The sequence below is a fragment of the Gorilla gorilla genome, chromosome 1, assembly GCF_029281585.2.
Source record: "Gorilla gorilla gorilla isolate KB3781 chromosome 1, NHGRI_mGorGor1-v2.1_pri, whole genome shotgun sequence".
Classification (NCBI taxonomy): domain Eukaryota; kingdom Metazoa; phylum Chordata; class Mammalia; order Primates; family Hominidae; genus Gorilla; species Gorilla gorilla.
The window spans coordinates 216,484,441-216,496,804 of NC_073224.2; the positions used below are offsets into that span (position 1 = coordinate 216,484,441).

Below are 12,364 nucleotides of genomic sequence, written 5' to 3' on the forward strand. Positions count from 1 at the left end.
CACTCCAGTCTGGGCAACAGACTAGAGTGAGAACCTGGCTTAAAAGAAAAAGGCTGCAGAGTTTACTGTCAGTGAGTGGGTGCACCAAAGTCCTGGTGAAGAGTTGCCAGGGAATTCCACACAACAGGAATGAGACAATGTTGTGACTGAGTGTTCAGCCCTCTTAAATTAGATTTAACAATCCTAACAGGACTTATTTTTATTTGTTTATTTATTTATTTTTGAGACAGAGTTTTGCTCTATCACTGGATTACAGGTGGGATTACAGGCAGGCACCACCACACCCAGCTAATTTTTGCATTTTTAGTAGAGACAGGGTCTCACCATGTTGGCCAGGCTGGTCTCTAACTCCTGGCCTCATGAGATCCATCTTCCTAGGCCTCCCGAAGTGTTGGGATTACAGCAGTGAGCCACTGTGCCTGGCCAAGACATGTTCTTTTCTAACAAATCTACCCAAACGGGTGTTGCTTTCCAAAGTTGAGACCTTGTGAGGCTACAATTTTATTCTTGCACTGTTCATTTCTCAGAACAAGTTTAAATTGTGTTATAAGGCCAATTTGCAAACCACACAAGGTAAATGTGAGAACTCATTATATCACAGTTGGCTTTGGTCCCTAACTAGTGTTTTCTAACTTATTCATCAGATCAAACAGACGATTTTTTTTTTTGAGACAGGGCCAATTGCAGTGGTGCAAACGCGACTTGCTGAAGCCTTGACCTCCCCAGGCTAGGTGATCCTCCCACCTCAGCCTCCCAGGTAGCTGGAGCTACAGTTGTGTGCCACCACACCCAGCTAATTTTTTGTAGTTTTTGTAGAGATGGCGTTTCACTATGTTGCCCAGGCTGGTCTCAAACTCCTGCACTCAAGCAATCCACCTGCCTCAGCCTCCCAAAGTGCTGGGATTATAGATGTGAGCCACCACTCCTGGCCACCTATGTGATTACTTGACTGGTACCTTCAAGAGAAGAATCTGCCAACACTGAGACAATAATTGAAAAGTTGCTCGGTAAAGTAGCTTTGGAGTTACACAGACGACATGTGTTTGAGTCTTGGTTCAGGAGTGTGGTGTGCCTTTAAGCGAACATTTCAATCTCTGTAAGCCTATTTCCTCAATAAAATGGGATAATATTACTGAGGTTGCAGGTTCCATATAAGGATCAGCGATAGCATATGTGGAACACTCGACACACAGTAGGAGCTCAAAAATGGTAGCAATAGTGCCACTAAAATGGAAATACACTTTCTTTTCATTTTAAAATGCCTTTGATACATTTGAGAACTAGAAGGGCATTCAATAGACCAGCTCAAGGATAATCTTCAGAAGAAAAAATGCTATAAAAATGATGATAAAGCTGGGCATGGTGGCTCACGCCTCTAATCCCAGCACTTTGGGAGGCCAAGGAGGGCAGATCACCTGAGGTCAGGAGTTCAAGACCAGCCTGGCCAACATGGTGAAAGCCCATCTCTACAAAAATACAAAAATTAGCTGGGCATGATGGTGGGTGCCTGTAATCCCAGCTACTCAGGAGGCTGAGGCAAGAGAATCGCTTGAACCTGGGAGGTGGAGGTTGTAGTGAGCCTAGATTGTGCCACTGCACTCCAGCGTAGGTGACAGAGCAAGACTCCGTCTCAAAAAAAAAATTATTAAAAAAATAATGATAAGGCAGGCACTGCAATAAGATCTTGAGGTAAGCTAACTATAAGCCATTTGCAAGTCATCCACATGGCATTTTATTTTTGTAAAAGAAGCATCATTTTAGGAGGTATAAATGAAAGACAAACAGCTTAAGTGCTGGTCAGTCTTAGTTGGAACTCCACCATTTTGCAAAGTGTTTTAAAATAATAAAAATGATTCTAGTTTTTTTTTGTTTCTTCGTTTTTTGTTTGTTTTGTTTTGTTTTAGGTAGAGTCTTGCTCTGCTGCCCAAGCTGGAGTGTAGTGACGCAATCTCGGCTCACTGCAATCTCTACCTCTCAGGTTCAAGTGATTCTCGCGCCTCAGCCTCCCGAGTGTCTGGAACTACAGGTGTGAGCCACCATGCCCAGCTAATTTTTCGTAGAGACAAGGTTTTGCCATGTTGACTAAGCTGGTCTCGAACTCCTGACCTCAGGTGATCCACCTGACTCAGCCTCCCAAAGTGCTGGGATTACAGGTGTGAGCCATAATTTTTGTATTTTTTTGTAGAAATGGGGTTTCACCATGTTGCCATGTTGACTAAGCTGGTCTCGAACTCCTGACCTCAGGTGATCCACCTGACTCAGCCTCCCAAAGTGCTGGGATTACAGGTGTGAGCCATAATTTTTGTATTTTTTTGTAGAAATGGGGTTTCACCATGTTGCCCACGCTGGTCTTAAACTCCTAAGCTCAGGACATCTGCCCACCTCGGCCTCCCAAAGTGCTGGGATTACAGGCATAAGCCACCATGCCTGGCCCCTATAATTGTTATAAGAAGCAAAAGTATATTCATTGATATACCAGCTCAGACAACAGGTTTGGTCTGTAACAGGGAAGAGATGCAGAAGGGCCTGGTTGCACTATGTTACCTAATTTCAGAAATTATGGGTATAGCTGGAGCTTCCCTTAGCAACCCATTTTTTTTTTCTTGAGATGGAGTCTCACTCTGTTGCCCAGGCTCGAGTGCAGTGACACGATCTCAGCTCACTGCAACCTCTATCCCCCTGCTTCAAGCAATTCCCCTGCCTCAGCCTCCTGAGTAGCTGGGATTACAGGTGCATGCCACCGCACCCAGTTAATTTTATTTTTTTGTATTTTTTGTATTTTTAGTAGAGACAGAGTTTCACCATGTTGGCCAGACTGGTCTCGAACTCCTGACCTCAGGCAATCTACCTGCCTCGGCCTCCCAAAGTGCTGGGATTACAGGTATGAGCCACCGCACCCAGCCCCCATTTTTTTTTAAATGTTTATACTTGTCCTACCTCTCACCTAGGATGGAGGACAGGGATTGTGTTTTATTCATTTTATATTCCCTAGGTTATTTATTTGTTTGTTTGTTTATTTATTTATGTTTAAGACAGGATCTCATTCTGTTGCCCAGGCTGGAGTGCAGTGGTGCATTCACTTGCTCACTGCAACCTCCACCTCCCAGTCTCAAGTGATCCTCCTACCTCAGCCTCTTGGGTAGCTGGTACTATAGGCATGTGCCACCACAGCCGGCTAATTTTTGCAAGTTTTGTTGAGACGGGGTTTCAGCATGTTGCCTGGGCTGGTCTTGAACACCTGAACACAAACAATCCTCCCGCCTCAGCCTCCCAAAGTGGTGGGATTACAGGCATGAGCCACCGTGCCTGGCTTTTTTTTTTTTTTGAGATGGAGTCTTGCTCTGTCGCCAGGCTGGAATGCAGTGGCGTGATCTTGGCTCACTGCAACCTCTGCCTCCTGGGTTCAAGCGATTCTACTGCCTCAGCCTCCTAAGTAGCTGGGACTACAGACGTGCGCCACCATGCCCAGCTAATTTTTGTATTTTCAGTAGAGATGGGGTTTCACCATATTGGCTAGAATTGTCTAGATCTCTTGACCACATGATCCACCTGTCTCGGCCTCCCAAAGTGCTGGAATTACAGGCATGAGCCACTGCGCCTGGCTTTCTCTACTCTTAACTCCATGATTTTTTTTTTTTTGAGTTGGAGTTTCACTCTTGTTGCCCGGGCTGGAGTGCAATGGCGCGATCTCAGCTCACCGCAACCTCTGACTCCCGGGTTCAAGTGATTCTCCTGCCTCAGCCTCCTGAGTAGCTGGGATTACAGGCATGCGCCACCATGCCCAGCTAATTTTTCTGTTTGTAGTAGAGACCGGGTTTCTCCATGTTGGTCAGGCTGGTCTTGAACTTCCGACCTCAGGTGATCTGCCTGCCTTGGACTCCCAAAGTGTTGGGACCACAGACATGAGCCACCGTGCTGGCGAACTCCATGATTTTTATATAGAGGCATGCAATATATATTTGTGGAATATTGAATTCATGAATATCTGTATCTATACAATAATTTTCTTTCCAAGTAAAAAAAATCAAGATATATGGTCTGAAATGTGGAGTATACCTTTGATGACTACATAGCAGAACATTTGAAATATTATCCCAGAAAATACTGGGTGATAGAATCATTTTAAATTACATATCTAGGCCAGGTGCGGTGGCTCACACCTGTAATCCCGACACTTTGGGAGGCCGAGGTGGGCAGATCATTTGAGGTCAGGAGTTTGAGACCAGCCTGGACAACATGGTGAAACCCCGCCTCTACTAAAAATACAAAAATTAGCCAGATGTCATGGCAGGCATCTGTAATCCCAGCTACTTGGGGCGCTGAGGCAGGAGAATCGCTTGAATCCGGGAGGTGGAAGTTGCATTGAGCTGAGATTGCACCACTGCACTCCAGTATGGGCCACAGAGTGAGACTGTCTCAAAAAAAAAAATTACATATCTGACCCACGGGTTCTCATAAATGGACTTGAAGGAGTCTCTGAATGGAAGTAAGGAGTACTTTAACTTGGATGGGGAAAAAAAATTACATCTTTGTTTTCTCTAACATCTAACTGAAATTTAGCATTTTTCCCCATTGTGAATGTAGACAACATATCACAGTAGAATTAGTAACAGCTTTCCCTCTGTCACCAATAGAAATCATTTTCATATCACTTTACTACTCATGGATTTCTTGAAATATCACTCTACAATTTCTGTAGTTATTAGACCTGCTCTAAGATCTTAATAGTTATTGTGTTAATAAAGAAAAAGTTCCTGCCTGGGTAACATGGTGAAACCCCATCTCTGAGAAAAAGGAAAAAAAAAAAAAAAAAAAAAGCAACAATTAGCCCAGAGCGGTGGCCAGCGCTTGTAGTTCCTACAAGCCACTGGGGAAGCTGAGGTCAGAGGATCGCTTGAGCCCTGGAGGCAGAGGTTGCCGTGAGCCCAGATTGCACCATTGCACTCCAGCCTGGGTGATAAAGTGAGCACATGTTTAAAAAAAAAAAAAAATTAAAAAGTAAAAGCTGGGCCGGGTGCGGTGGCTCACGCCTGTAATCCCAGCACTTTGGGAGGCTGAGGCGGACGAATCACGAGGTCAGGAGATCGAGACCATCCTGGCTAACACGGTTAAACCCCATCTCTACTAAAAATACAAAAAATTAGCTGGGCGTGGTGGCTGGCGCCTGTAGTCCCAGCTACTCGGGAGGCTGAGGCAGAAGAATGGCGTGAACCCGGGAGGCGGAGCTTGCAGTGAGCCGAGATTGCGCCACTGCACTCCAGCCTGGGCGACACAGCTAGACTCTGTCTCAAAAAAAAAAATTAAAAAGTAAGCTGGGTGCGGTGGCTCATGCCTGTAATCCCAGCACTTTGGGAGGCCGAGGCGGGCGGATCATGAGGTCAGGAGATCAAGACCATCCTGGCTAACACGGTGAAAACCCCGTCTCAACTAAAAAAAAAAAAAAAAAAAAAAAAAAAAAAAATTAGCCGGGCATGATGGCAGGCGCCTATAGTCCCAGCTAGTCGAGAGGCTGAGGCGGGAGAATGGCATGAACCCGGGAGGCGGAGCTTGCAGTGAGCCGAGTTTGCGCCACTGCACTCCAGCCTGGGCGACAGAGCGAGACTCCATCTCAAATAAATAAATAAATAAATAAAAATAAATAAAAAATAAAAAATAAAAAAGTAAAACCTTACTATATCACGAATGTGTTTTAAAATATACTTCCTAATTGTATTTCAATATAAATGGTTTCTTTTGTATTGCTCTGTATTTTGTTTCATGCATTTAAAAACTGAGAAGAGATTCATAGCTTTTACCAGACTTCCAAATGGCACAAAATAGGTTAAGAATTATGGCGCTAGAAGCAGATTTATGTGAAGCTAGTAAAATTTAAGCTTCAGGCTGGGCGCCTGTAATCTCAGCACTTTGGGAGGCCGAAGCAGAAGGATCATTTGAGGCCAGGAGTTCAAGACCGGCCAAGACCGGCCTGCGCAACATAGCGAGATTCCCTCCGCACCTCCCGTGTCTCTATTAAAAAAAATAAAAGTTAAGCTTCGGGGTCCTCCCTCACTTTTACAATGCCCTTCCAAGACTCTGTTCCTAAATTTGTATTCGTCATTTAATATGATTTTTCTTAAAGACTCCCAACATTTCTCTTTCTTTCCTTCTTCCTTTCTTTTCCTTTTCTTTCCTTTTCTTCTCTCTCTCTGTCTTTCTCTCTTTCTTTCTAGAAGGAGTTTCACTCTTGTCGCCCAGGTTGGAGTGCAATGGCGCAATCCCGGCTACTGCAACCTCCGCCTCCCGGGTTCAAGCGATACTCCTGCCTCAGCCTTTCAAGTAGCTGGAATTACATGCACGCGCCACCACGCTCGGCTAATTTGTGTATTTTTAGTAGAGACGGGGTTTCACTATGTTGGCCAGGCTGGTCTCGAACTCCTGTGCTCAAGTGATCGTCCACCTCGGCCTCCCTAAGTGCTGGAATTACAAGCGTGAGCCACCGCGCCCGGCCTAAGACTCCCAGCATTTCTGTAAATCTCACACCCCATAACACAAAACTTGGATCTACCCAGAGATTTAACTTGGTACTGGGCACATAGTAGTCGTTTTCAATATTTTTCTTTTTCTTTTTTTTTTTTTAAGACGGAGTTTCGCTGTTGTTGCCTAGGGTGGAGTGCAGTGGTGCGATATTGGCTGACTGCAACCTCCGCCTCCCGGGTTCAAGCGATTTTTCTGCCTCAGCCTCCGGAGTAGGTGGGTTTACAGGCACGTGCCACCACACCGGGCTAATTTTTGTATTTTTAGTAGAGGCAGGGTTTCACCATGTTGATCAGGCTGGTCTCGAACTTCTGACCGATACACCCGCCTCGGCCTCCCAAAGTGCTGGGATTACAGGCATGAGCTACCGCGCCCTGCCCGTTTTCAATAATTAAATCTAGGTTTGTAGGTTCTGAGAAATTTAATCATCCTTGAGTGCATCTGGAAATCCTGCAGACCACTGCTTGACTTCCTCCACTTCCTAAGGGTGGGCATTGGAGTTTGGGGTTGGGAAAAAAGGGCTTGCATCACAGAAGTGAGTTCGGAAGGTTTCTGTGAGACGAGACAGGTTTGGACTAAGGACAGGGAACAAATCAGTAGGAATGGCAGGTGAGAAATAAGTTTAGGACTAACAAGAATTATAGTGTCCTTTGGGAATTACCCCTTTCCCCTGCATGGCTCTTTTGGCTTCAGAGATGTATATAGCTGCTTTATTTTATGAATATCAAGTAGCTCCAAACCCTGTGGGGAAAAGCTCCCTGCTCTATCACTTGTGTTACACATTGCTTTTGAGTCATTTTAACGATTTCCCTCACAGTCTGCCACCAACGATGTGTGGACGGCAGCCAGGGAGGGAAAGAGGCATTTCTCCCATCGTTCCAAGGAATGATTATCTAGACAAAATCCTCAGCAAAATGACGAGCCAAATCATCCTTAAATCGTGTGCTCACTAGAGGCGAAAAGATGACCGAAAGAGGCCCGAACGCGTGGCTACGGCCGTGTCTGGGGCGAACGCCGGCCGCGGGGATGCGAGGGAGGACTCGGGGGCTAAGGGCGGCCGGTGGCGGGACGCAAGCGCCATGGCGGAGCTGGGCCAGCGCTGACCGTAGGGGGCGGGGCTCCGGAGGCGGCCACGCGGCGCGAGGCCTAGATTTTCGGCCTCGCCTCGGCGGCAGACGAAGAGGGAGGAGCTTCGTCCACCCAGGACCCAGTGCCCCCAAGCCTCGCAGCCACCAAGGGCTTCCACCACAGACCCCTTTGTGTGCCTGCCCCCGCCCCGGAGGCGCCCCAGCCAGCGGCGCTGAGCACCCTCATTGGTTCAGCCGGCAGCTTCATCGATTGGCTCTCGAGTCGTCCGGCGTGGTCCGTTTTGCCTGGATACTACTGGTCGTCTGAGCTGCCTGTCAGGCCGCCTCGCCAAGCGATTGCCCCGTAGCTCGGAGTCCCTGGAAGCAGTTCCGGGAAACCCCGCGTGCTGCCGGGATCGCGTCTCAGTCCATGAGGGGGGGAGGGGGTGGCGCGCGCGCCATTTCTAGTCGTTTTCAAAGCGCCTCGCGCTGATTCTCACGGGCCCGGCTGCCGGCCCCCGCTCTGCCCTGGTGAGTCTCGCGCCGGCCCGTGGGGGGAGGGGCCGGGAGCCCCGATCCGACCCGACTCAGCCCGGGCTCCGTGCCTGGTCCCGTTTCGTTTGCGCTCCGAGGCCCCGGGGTGGGGGTGGGGACGGGCTGGGGGCGGCTTCGGTCTAGTCCGGCCGCGCGGCTGTGGGCCTAGCCCGGCCGAAACGCTTCTCGCCCTCGCTCTTCCTCCCCCCGCCCCTCTAGCCCGCTGTTCGGCCCGCCGGGCGCTCTCCGCGCGGCCTGCTGGGGCCGGCCGTGCTTTTCCCGCCTCCGCTCGCTGCTCCATGCGGCCGGACCCCGCGAAGGGCCTGAGGCGCCCGCGGCCCTGCCGCTTCTCACCGCCGGATCCGCTTCGCTCCCGCCGCGGCCGGCCTAGCCCGAGAGGGATGTGCTGATGATCCGGACGGGCCTGAGGGGATGGGGGTGGGGGGCGGAAGGCGGGGTGCAGATCCCAGGGTTATCTGAGCCGGGAGAAAAGTTTTGTGTGAGCAGAAACCGAAAGGCCGATTTGTGTGGGAAGCCTCCCTCCCCTCCCACATTCTGCATGCCGCGGGCTGAGATTTGAAGGAAAAAATGACTACTAGAGGCCGTAGAACTTAGGCTCCAAGCGGCGCCTGAAATGGATAATTCTGAGACTGTCAGAGGCGCACCAAATTGGAAAGGCGATCCTTTTTCTTATACGGTAGTGGCCGTATTGCCAAATTTTTAAAAAAGCCCAGGGCTTCTTGGAAGGTTCAGTCCTTTCACACTACCTGCTTGAGATTTTTGCAGTCCTCAAGTGGCTGAATTGATGTCTCATGAGTCAGTCGTAGGATGAGAGCTCGACACTCCTAAGCCATGAGATAACCGTTAGTCTCATTTCGTTGGTTCTTTTAAAGCCCGTCTCTTAATATGAAGAATTTGCACAGAGAGGTTCAGAAAAAGTCAGGGAGGAGTTAGTGCTGACATCCCGAATCTCCCAGCAGCCCTTTTAAATCTTTAAATGTCTCCTTTTTTTTTTTGCAAAAATGTTTAGATCAAATGACTCCAGTCACGTTAGTATATTTGCTGCATCCAGAAATATGGTTTGGCTGTGTGGCATTGTGTTGAATTGACATGAGTTTCAAATGGTCTCATATGACATAAAAAGTCTTTTTAAAATGAGCACTTTGTATTTGGCTTGAAGAGAGAGGGCTTTCCTTGATCCGAAGGTTTTATTTTCTGGAATCTAATTATTTTACGGTTTTTTTGTTAAAATTTACAAACTTTTTTCGAAAATTTTAACCAATTTCAGTATCAACTTGTAGAGCCTTTGCAATGAAATGGTAGGCATAAATATTTCTGTCTTGTACTTAATACACAACTTGTCTTTTTGCTTTACACATACTTAAAAACCCCACCTTAACAGATGTTCATTGAACTTTTCTGTTAAAAATTTGCCTCTTTTCTGTGACTAATAGTATTCCTAGGTGCAATGCTGTAAGGGTCTTGTGATACTGAGAACTTTTGAGTTCTGATGATCTTAAGGTAGTATGTGGGGATGGGGGAGCATGGGAAAACAGAACCTTGTGTTCGCAAGGAGATTTTGTGTTTTAGGATGCATCTTTATAGAAATAGGTTGTGTTAATCAGTAAACGTATTCATCTCACACAATACAGTTTCTTGATCAAAAGTGTGACATTTCGAATGTTTCCGTTTTTGCTAGTTCATCAGAATTTGAAGCTTGTCTTGAGAAACATCCACCCAGAATTTAACCACAGTCTGCGTCTATTAAGGGCTATCGAGTCTTAATAGTGTTTTGTAATTGTGAGGAGTCATGTTTATCTCATTTTCAGAGTAACCCTTTGCATTTTCTTCTTCTTCCTACTCTCTGTTACCTCCTTCCCCTCTTGGTCTTCCTCCCTCTTTCGTTAACTTCAACTAAGTATCAGTGGACTTTGAAATGAAAAGAAGTTGTTTTAAGCCAGAAAACTGCACCTGGTGCATTTGCACAATGTTCGATAAGCTGTCGGGAAGTGTGGTTATCTTATGTGTCTTAGTACTTTTGTAGGAGACTTGTATTTTCTTTATAGATGACTAGGTATCTTGAGTTTCATCAAGAAAAGTAGGCTTTTTCTTGAGATCCACCTTTATGTCTTTTATTTAGTATGTGTTGCAATGTCTTGTTCTGCTGCCTATTATCTTCATCACATTATAATTTCACCACAGACAAATGCACTTTAATTCCCTGTCTTTTGAGGCAGTATACAGACTGGCCTTGTATGGTTTATTGTTTACTCTCTCTTTTCAGGGAGTCAGTCCATTTCAGCATTACCTACAGGCTGAATGTACAAAATTATTTTTGATAGGTTAATCTGAGAAATCTGGCTGAAGTTTAGCCTAATTAGGTAACGGTTTTTGAAATATTTGGAAGAAGTTGTCCATTCTTCAGTATGTTTTTACATCTTTATTTTACTGATATGAAAATTTCAACATGTACTCATTTTTTTTTTTTAAGAAGCAACCTAAACTATAGCTCACTTAGTATTTTATTTGGACTGAAAACAATTGTTTCGCTTTTAAACTTGGTCATTTTTTCTTTTAAATCTGTGGGAATAGCGAATTAATCTTAGAACAAAAATTAATGTCAAGTTGGTTTTTTTTTGTTTTCGTTTTGTATTGTTAGGTGGAGAAAACCCAAACCACCAGCATGTTGAACTAGAGAAAACAGGGCACTTATTTCACACCGATAACTGTATTTGAAGCAGAGCCAGGAAAATTTGAAAGTCCTTAAATCTTGATTAAGTGGTCTGTGGGTGTTTATTCTGTTTTTAAAACAAAACTTTTTAAAACTGTGTAAGACCCGAGAGCTGAGGGGCTTTTTAGTAAAGGATTTTGTAGTGATTTTGATCTTTTCACCAGGACAGAACAGCTGCTTTTGTTAATCAGCAATTCTACCTTCAGTAAATTAAAGCCTTTATTTTACCCGGTGTACATGAAGTTCCTTAAAGATCTAATGCTTCCATGTACATTTTCTATGGTTTTACAGGATTATTATTGCCAATTTAGGTCAGATACATCACAGGAGGAATAAATTATTATTTTGATAGAGGTTATTAGCAGCATGTATACAAATTAGTTTAGATAAATCATGCATTGTCCTACAAACTAGTTATTTCTGGCTTAATGTAATATAGCTCCTGAATTTTTTCCAGCAGCATAATAAAATGGCTAATCAGGTGAATGGTAATGCGGTACAGTTAAAAGAAGAGGAAGAACCAATGGATACTTCCAGTGTAACTCACACAGAACACTACAAGACACTGATAGAGGCAGGCCTCCCACAGAAGGTGGCAGAAAGACTTGATGAAATATTTCAGACAGGTATAATATGCATTTCTTGTTTCTGACTGGTTATGAAAGTGAGGGCAAACCACTTTGAATTTTATAGATTTTTAAGGTTAAATAATACTTATTGTTTCTGATCTGTAGAGCTGAATGTTTGTTACTTTCCCTTCATTGAAGGCATATTGGGTTTGACTTTGATACTCTTATTTCATTATTTTGAAGCCTTCTTAGTGTTGAATATGCAGTCTTAGTTGTTTCAGAACAGCACATCGATTTGTCTTAGATTTACCACCCATAAAAATGTATGTTTCTGCATACCAAATTTTACATTTTTTTCTTAATCGAAATCAGTCATCATTTTGCTTTTGCTTTTCTACTTTTACCTTCTTAAAGTGATTGTTAAATCAGCTTAGGTCTGATTAGGTGGCATAATAAGAGGATAGCTGTATCGTCTGAAGCCATAATAAATGTCAGACTCCTCGAGAGTTTGTGGCTTGTCTAGTTTCTAATAGAAATCCACATCTCTCCGTAATTTGGAAGTGTTTGGTTTGTAACAGCTGCTTCTTTTTTTTTTTTTTTTTTAATCCAGAAGTGCCATGGTTAAGTGCTTAAGCAAATTTGAACATCTTAATATAGTTGGTTGTAAGTGGTTTGAAGTTTTGAAGAGGGAGAGAAATATTTACCCTTAGGGAGCGTTGTTCATAAATGAATGTGTCCTCCTCCGTTGGGGACATAGATGGAAACTTTCTTCCTCTGTGTTGTGTGTGCCTATTCAGATTCTGAGAGAGAATTGAATTGTCTCACTCACAAATGTGTCTTAAGTACAGTAGTAACAAATAGCTGTTTTTTTTTTGTCCTTAAAAAATTTTTAAATCTGGGAAGCTTAGCATAATTTTAGACATTAAAATGACTTATAAAAATGACTCCTG

At 44.8% G+C, this 12,364-nt stretch overlaps 1 protein-coding gene across 8 annotated transcripts in view; it reads left to right on the top strand.

Moving 5' to 3' along the window:
* Window positions 1–7,982: 7,982 nt before the first annotated feature.
* Window positions 7,983–12,364, top strand: part of HNRNPR (heterogeneous nuclear ribonucleoprotein R) — a 34,200-nt gene continuing 29,818 nt past the window's right edge. For 2 of the 8 annotated variants that reach the window (XM_004024875.5, XM_055387514.2), the window contains exons 1-2: window positions 8,002–8,111; window positions 11,306–11,471. In XM_004024875.5, the coding sequence (XP_004024925.1) occupies window positions 11,315–11,471 (157 nt within the window). In that variant the 5' untranslated portion in view covers window positions 8,002–8,111; window positions 11,306–11,314. Of the gene's footprint in view, window positions 8,112–8,170; window positions 8,812–11,302; window positions 11,472–12,364 lie in introns of those variants that run through there. The other 6 variants (XM_019012508.2, XM_055387490.2, XM_055387518.2 and 3 more) reach the window with 6 other exon arrangements.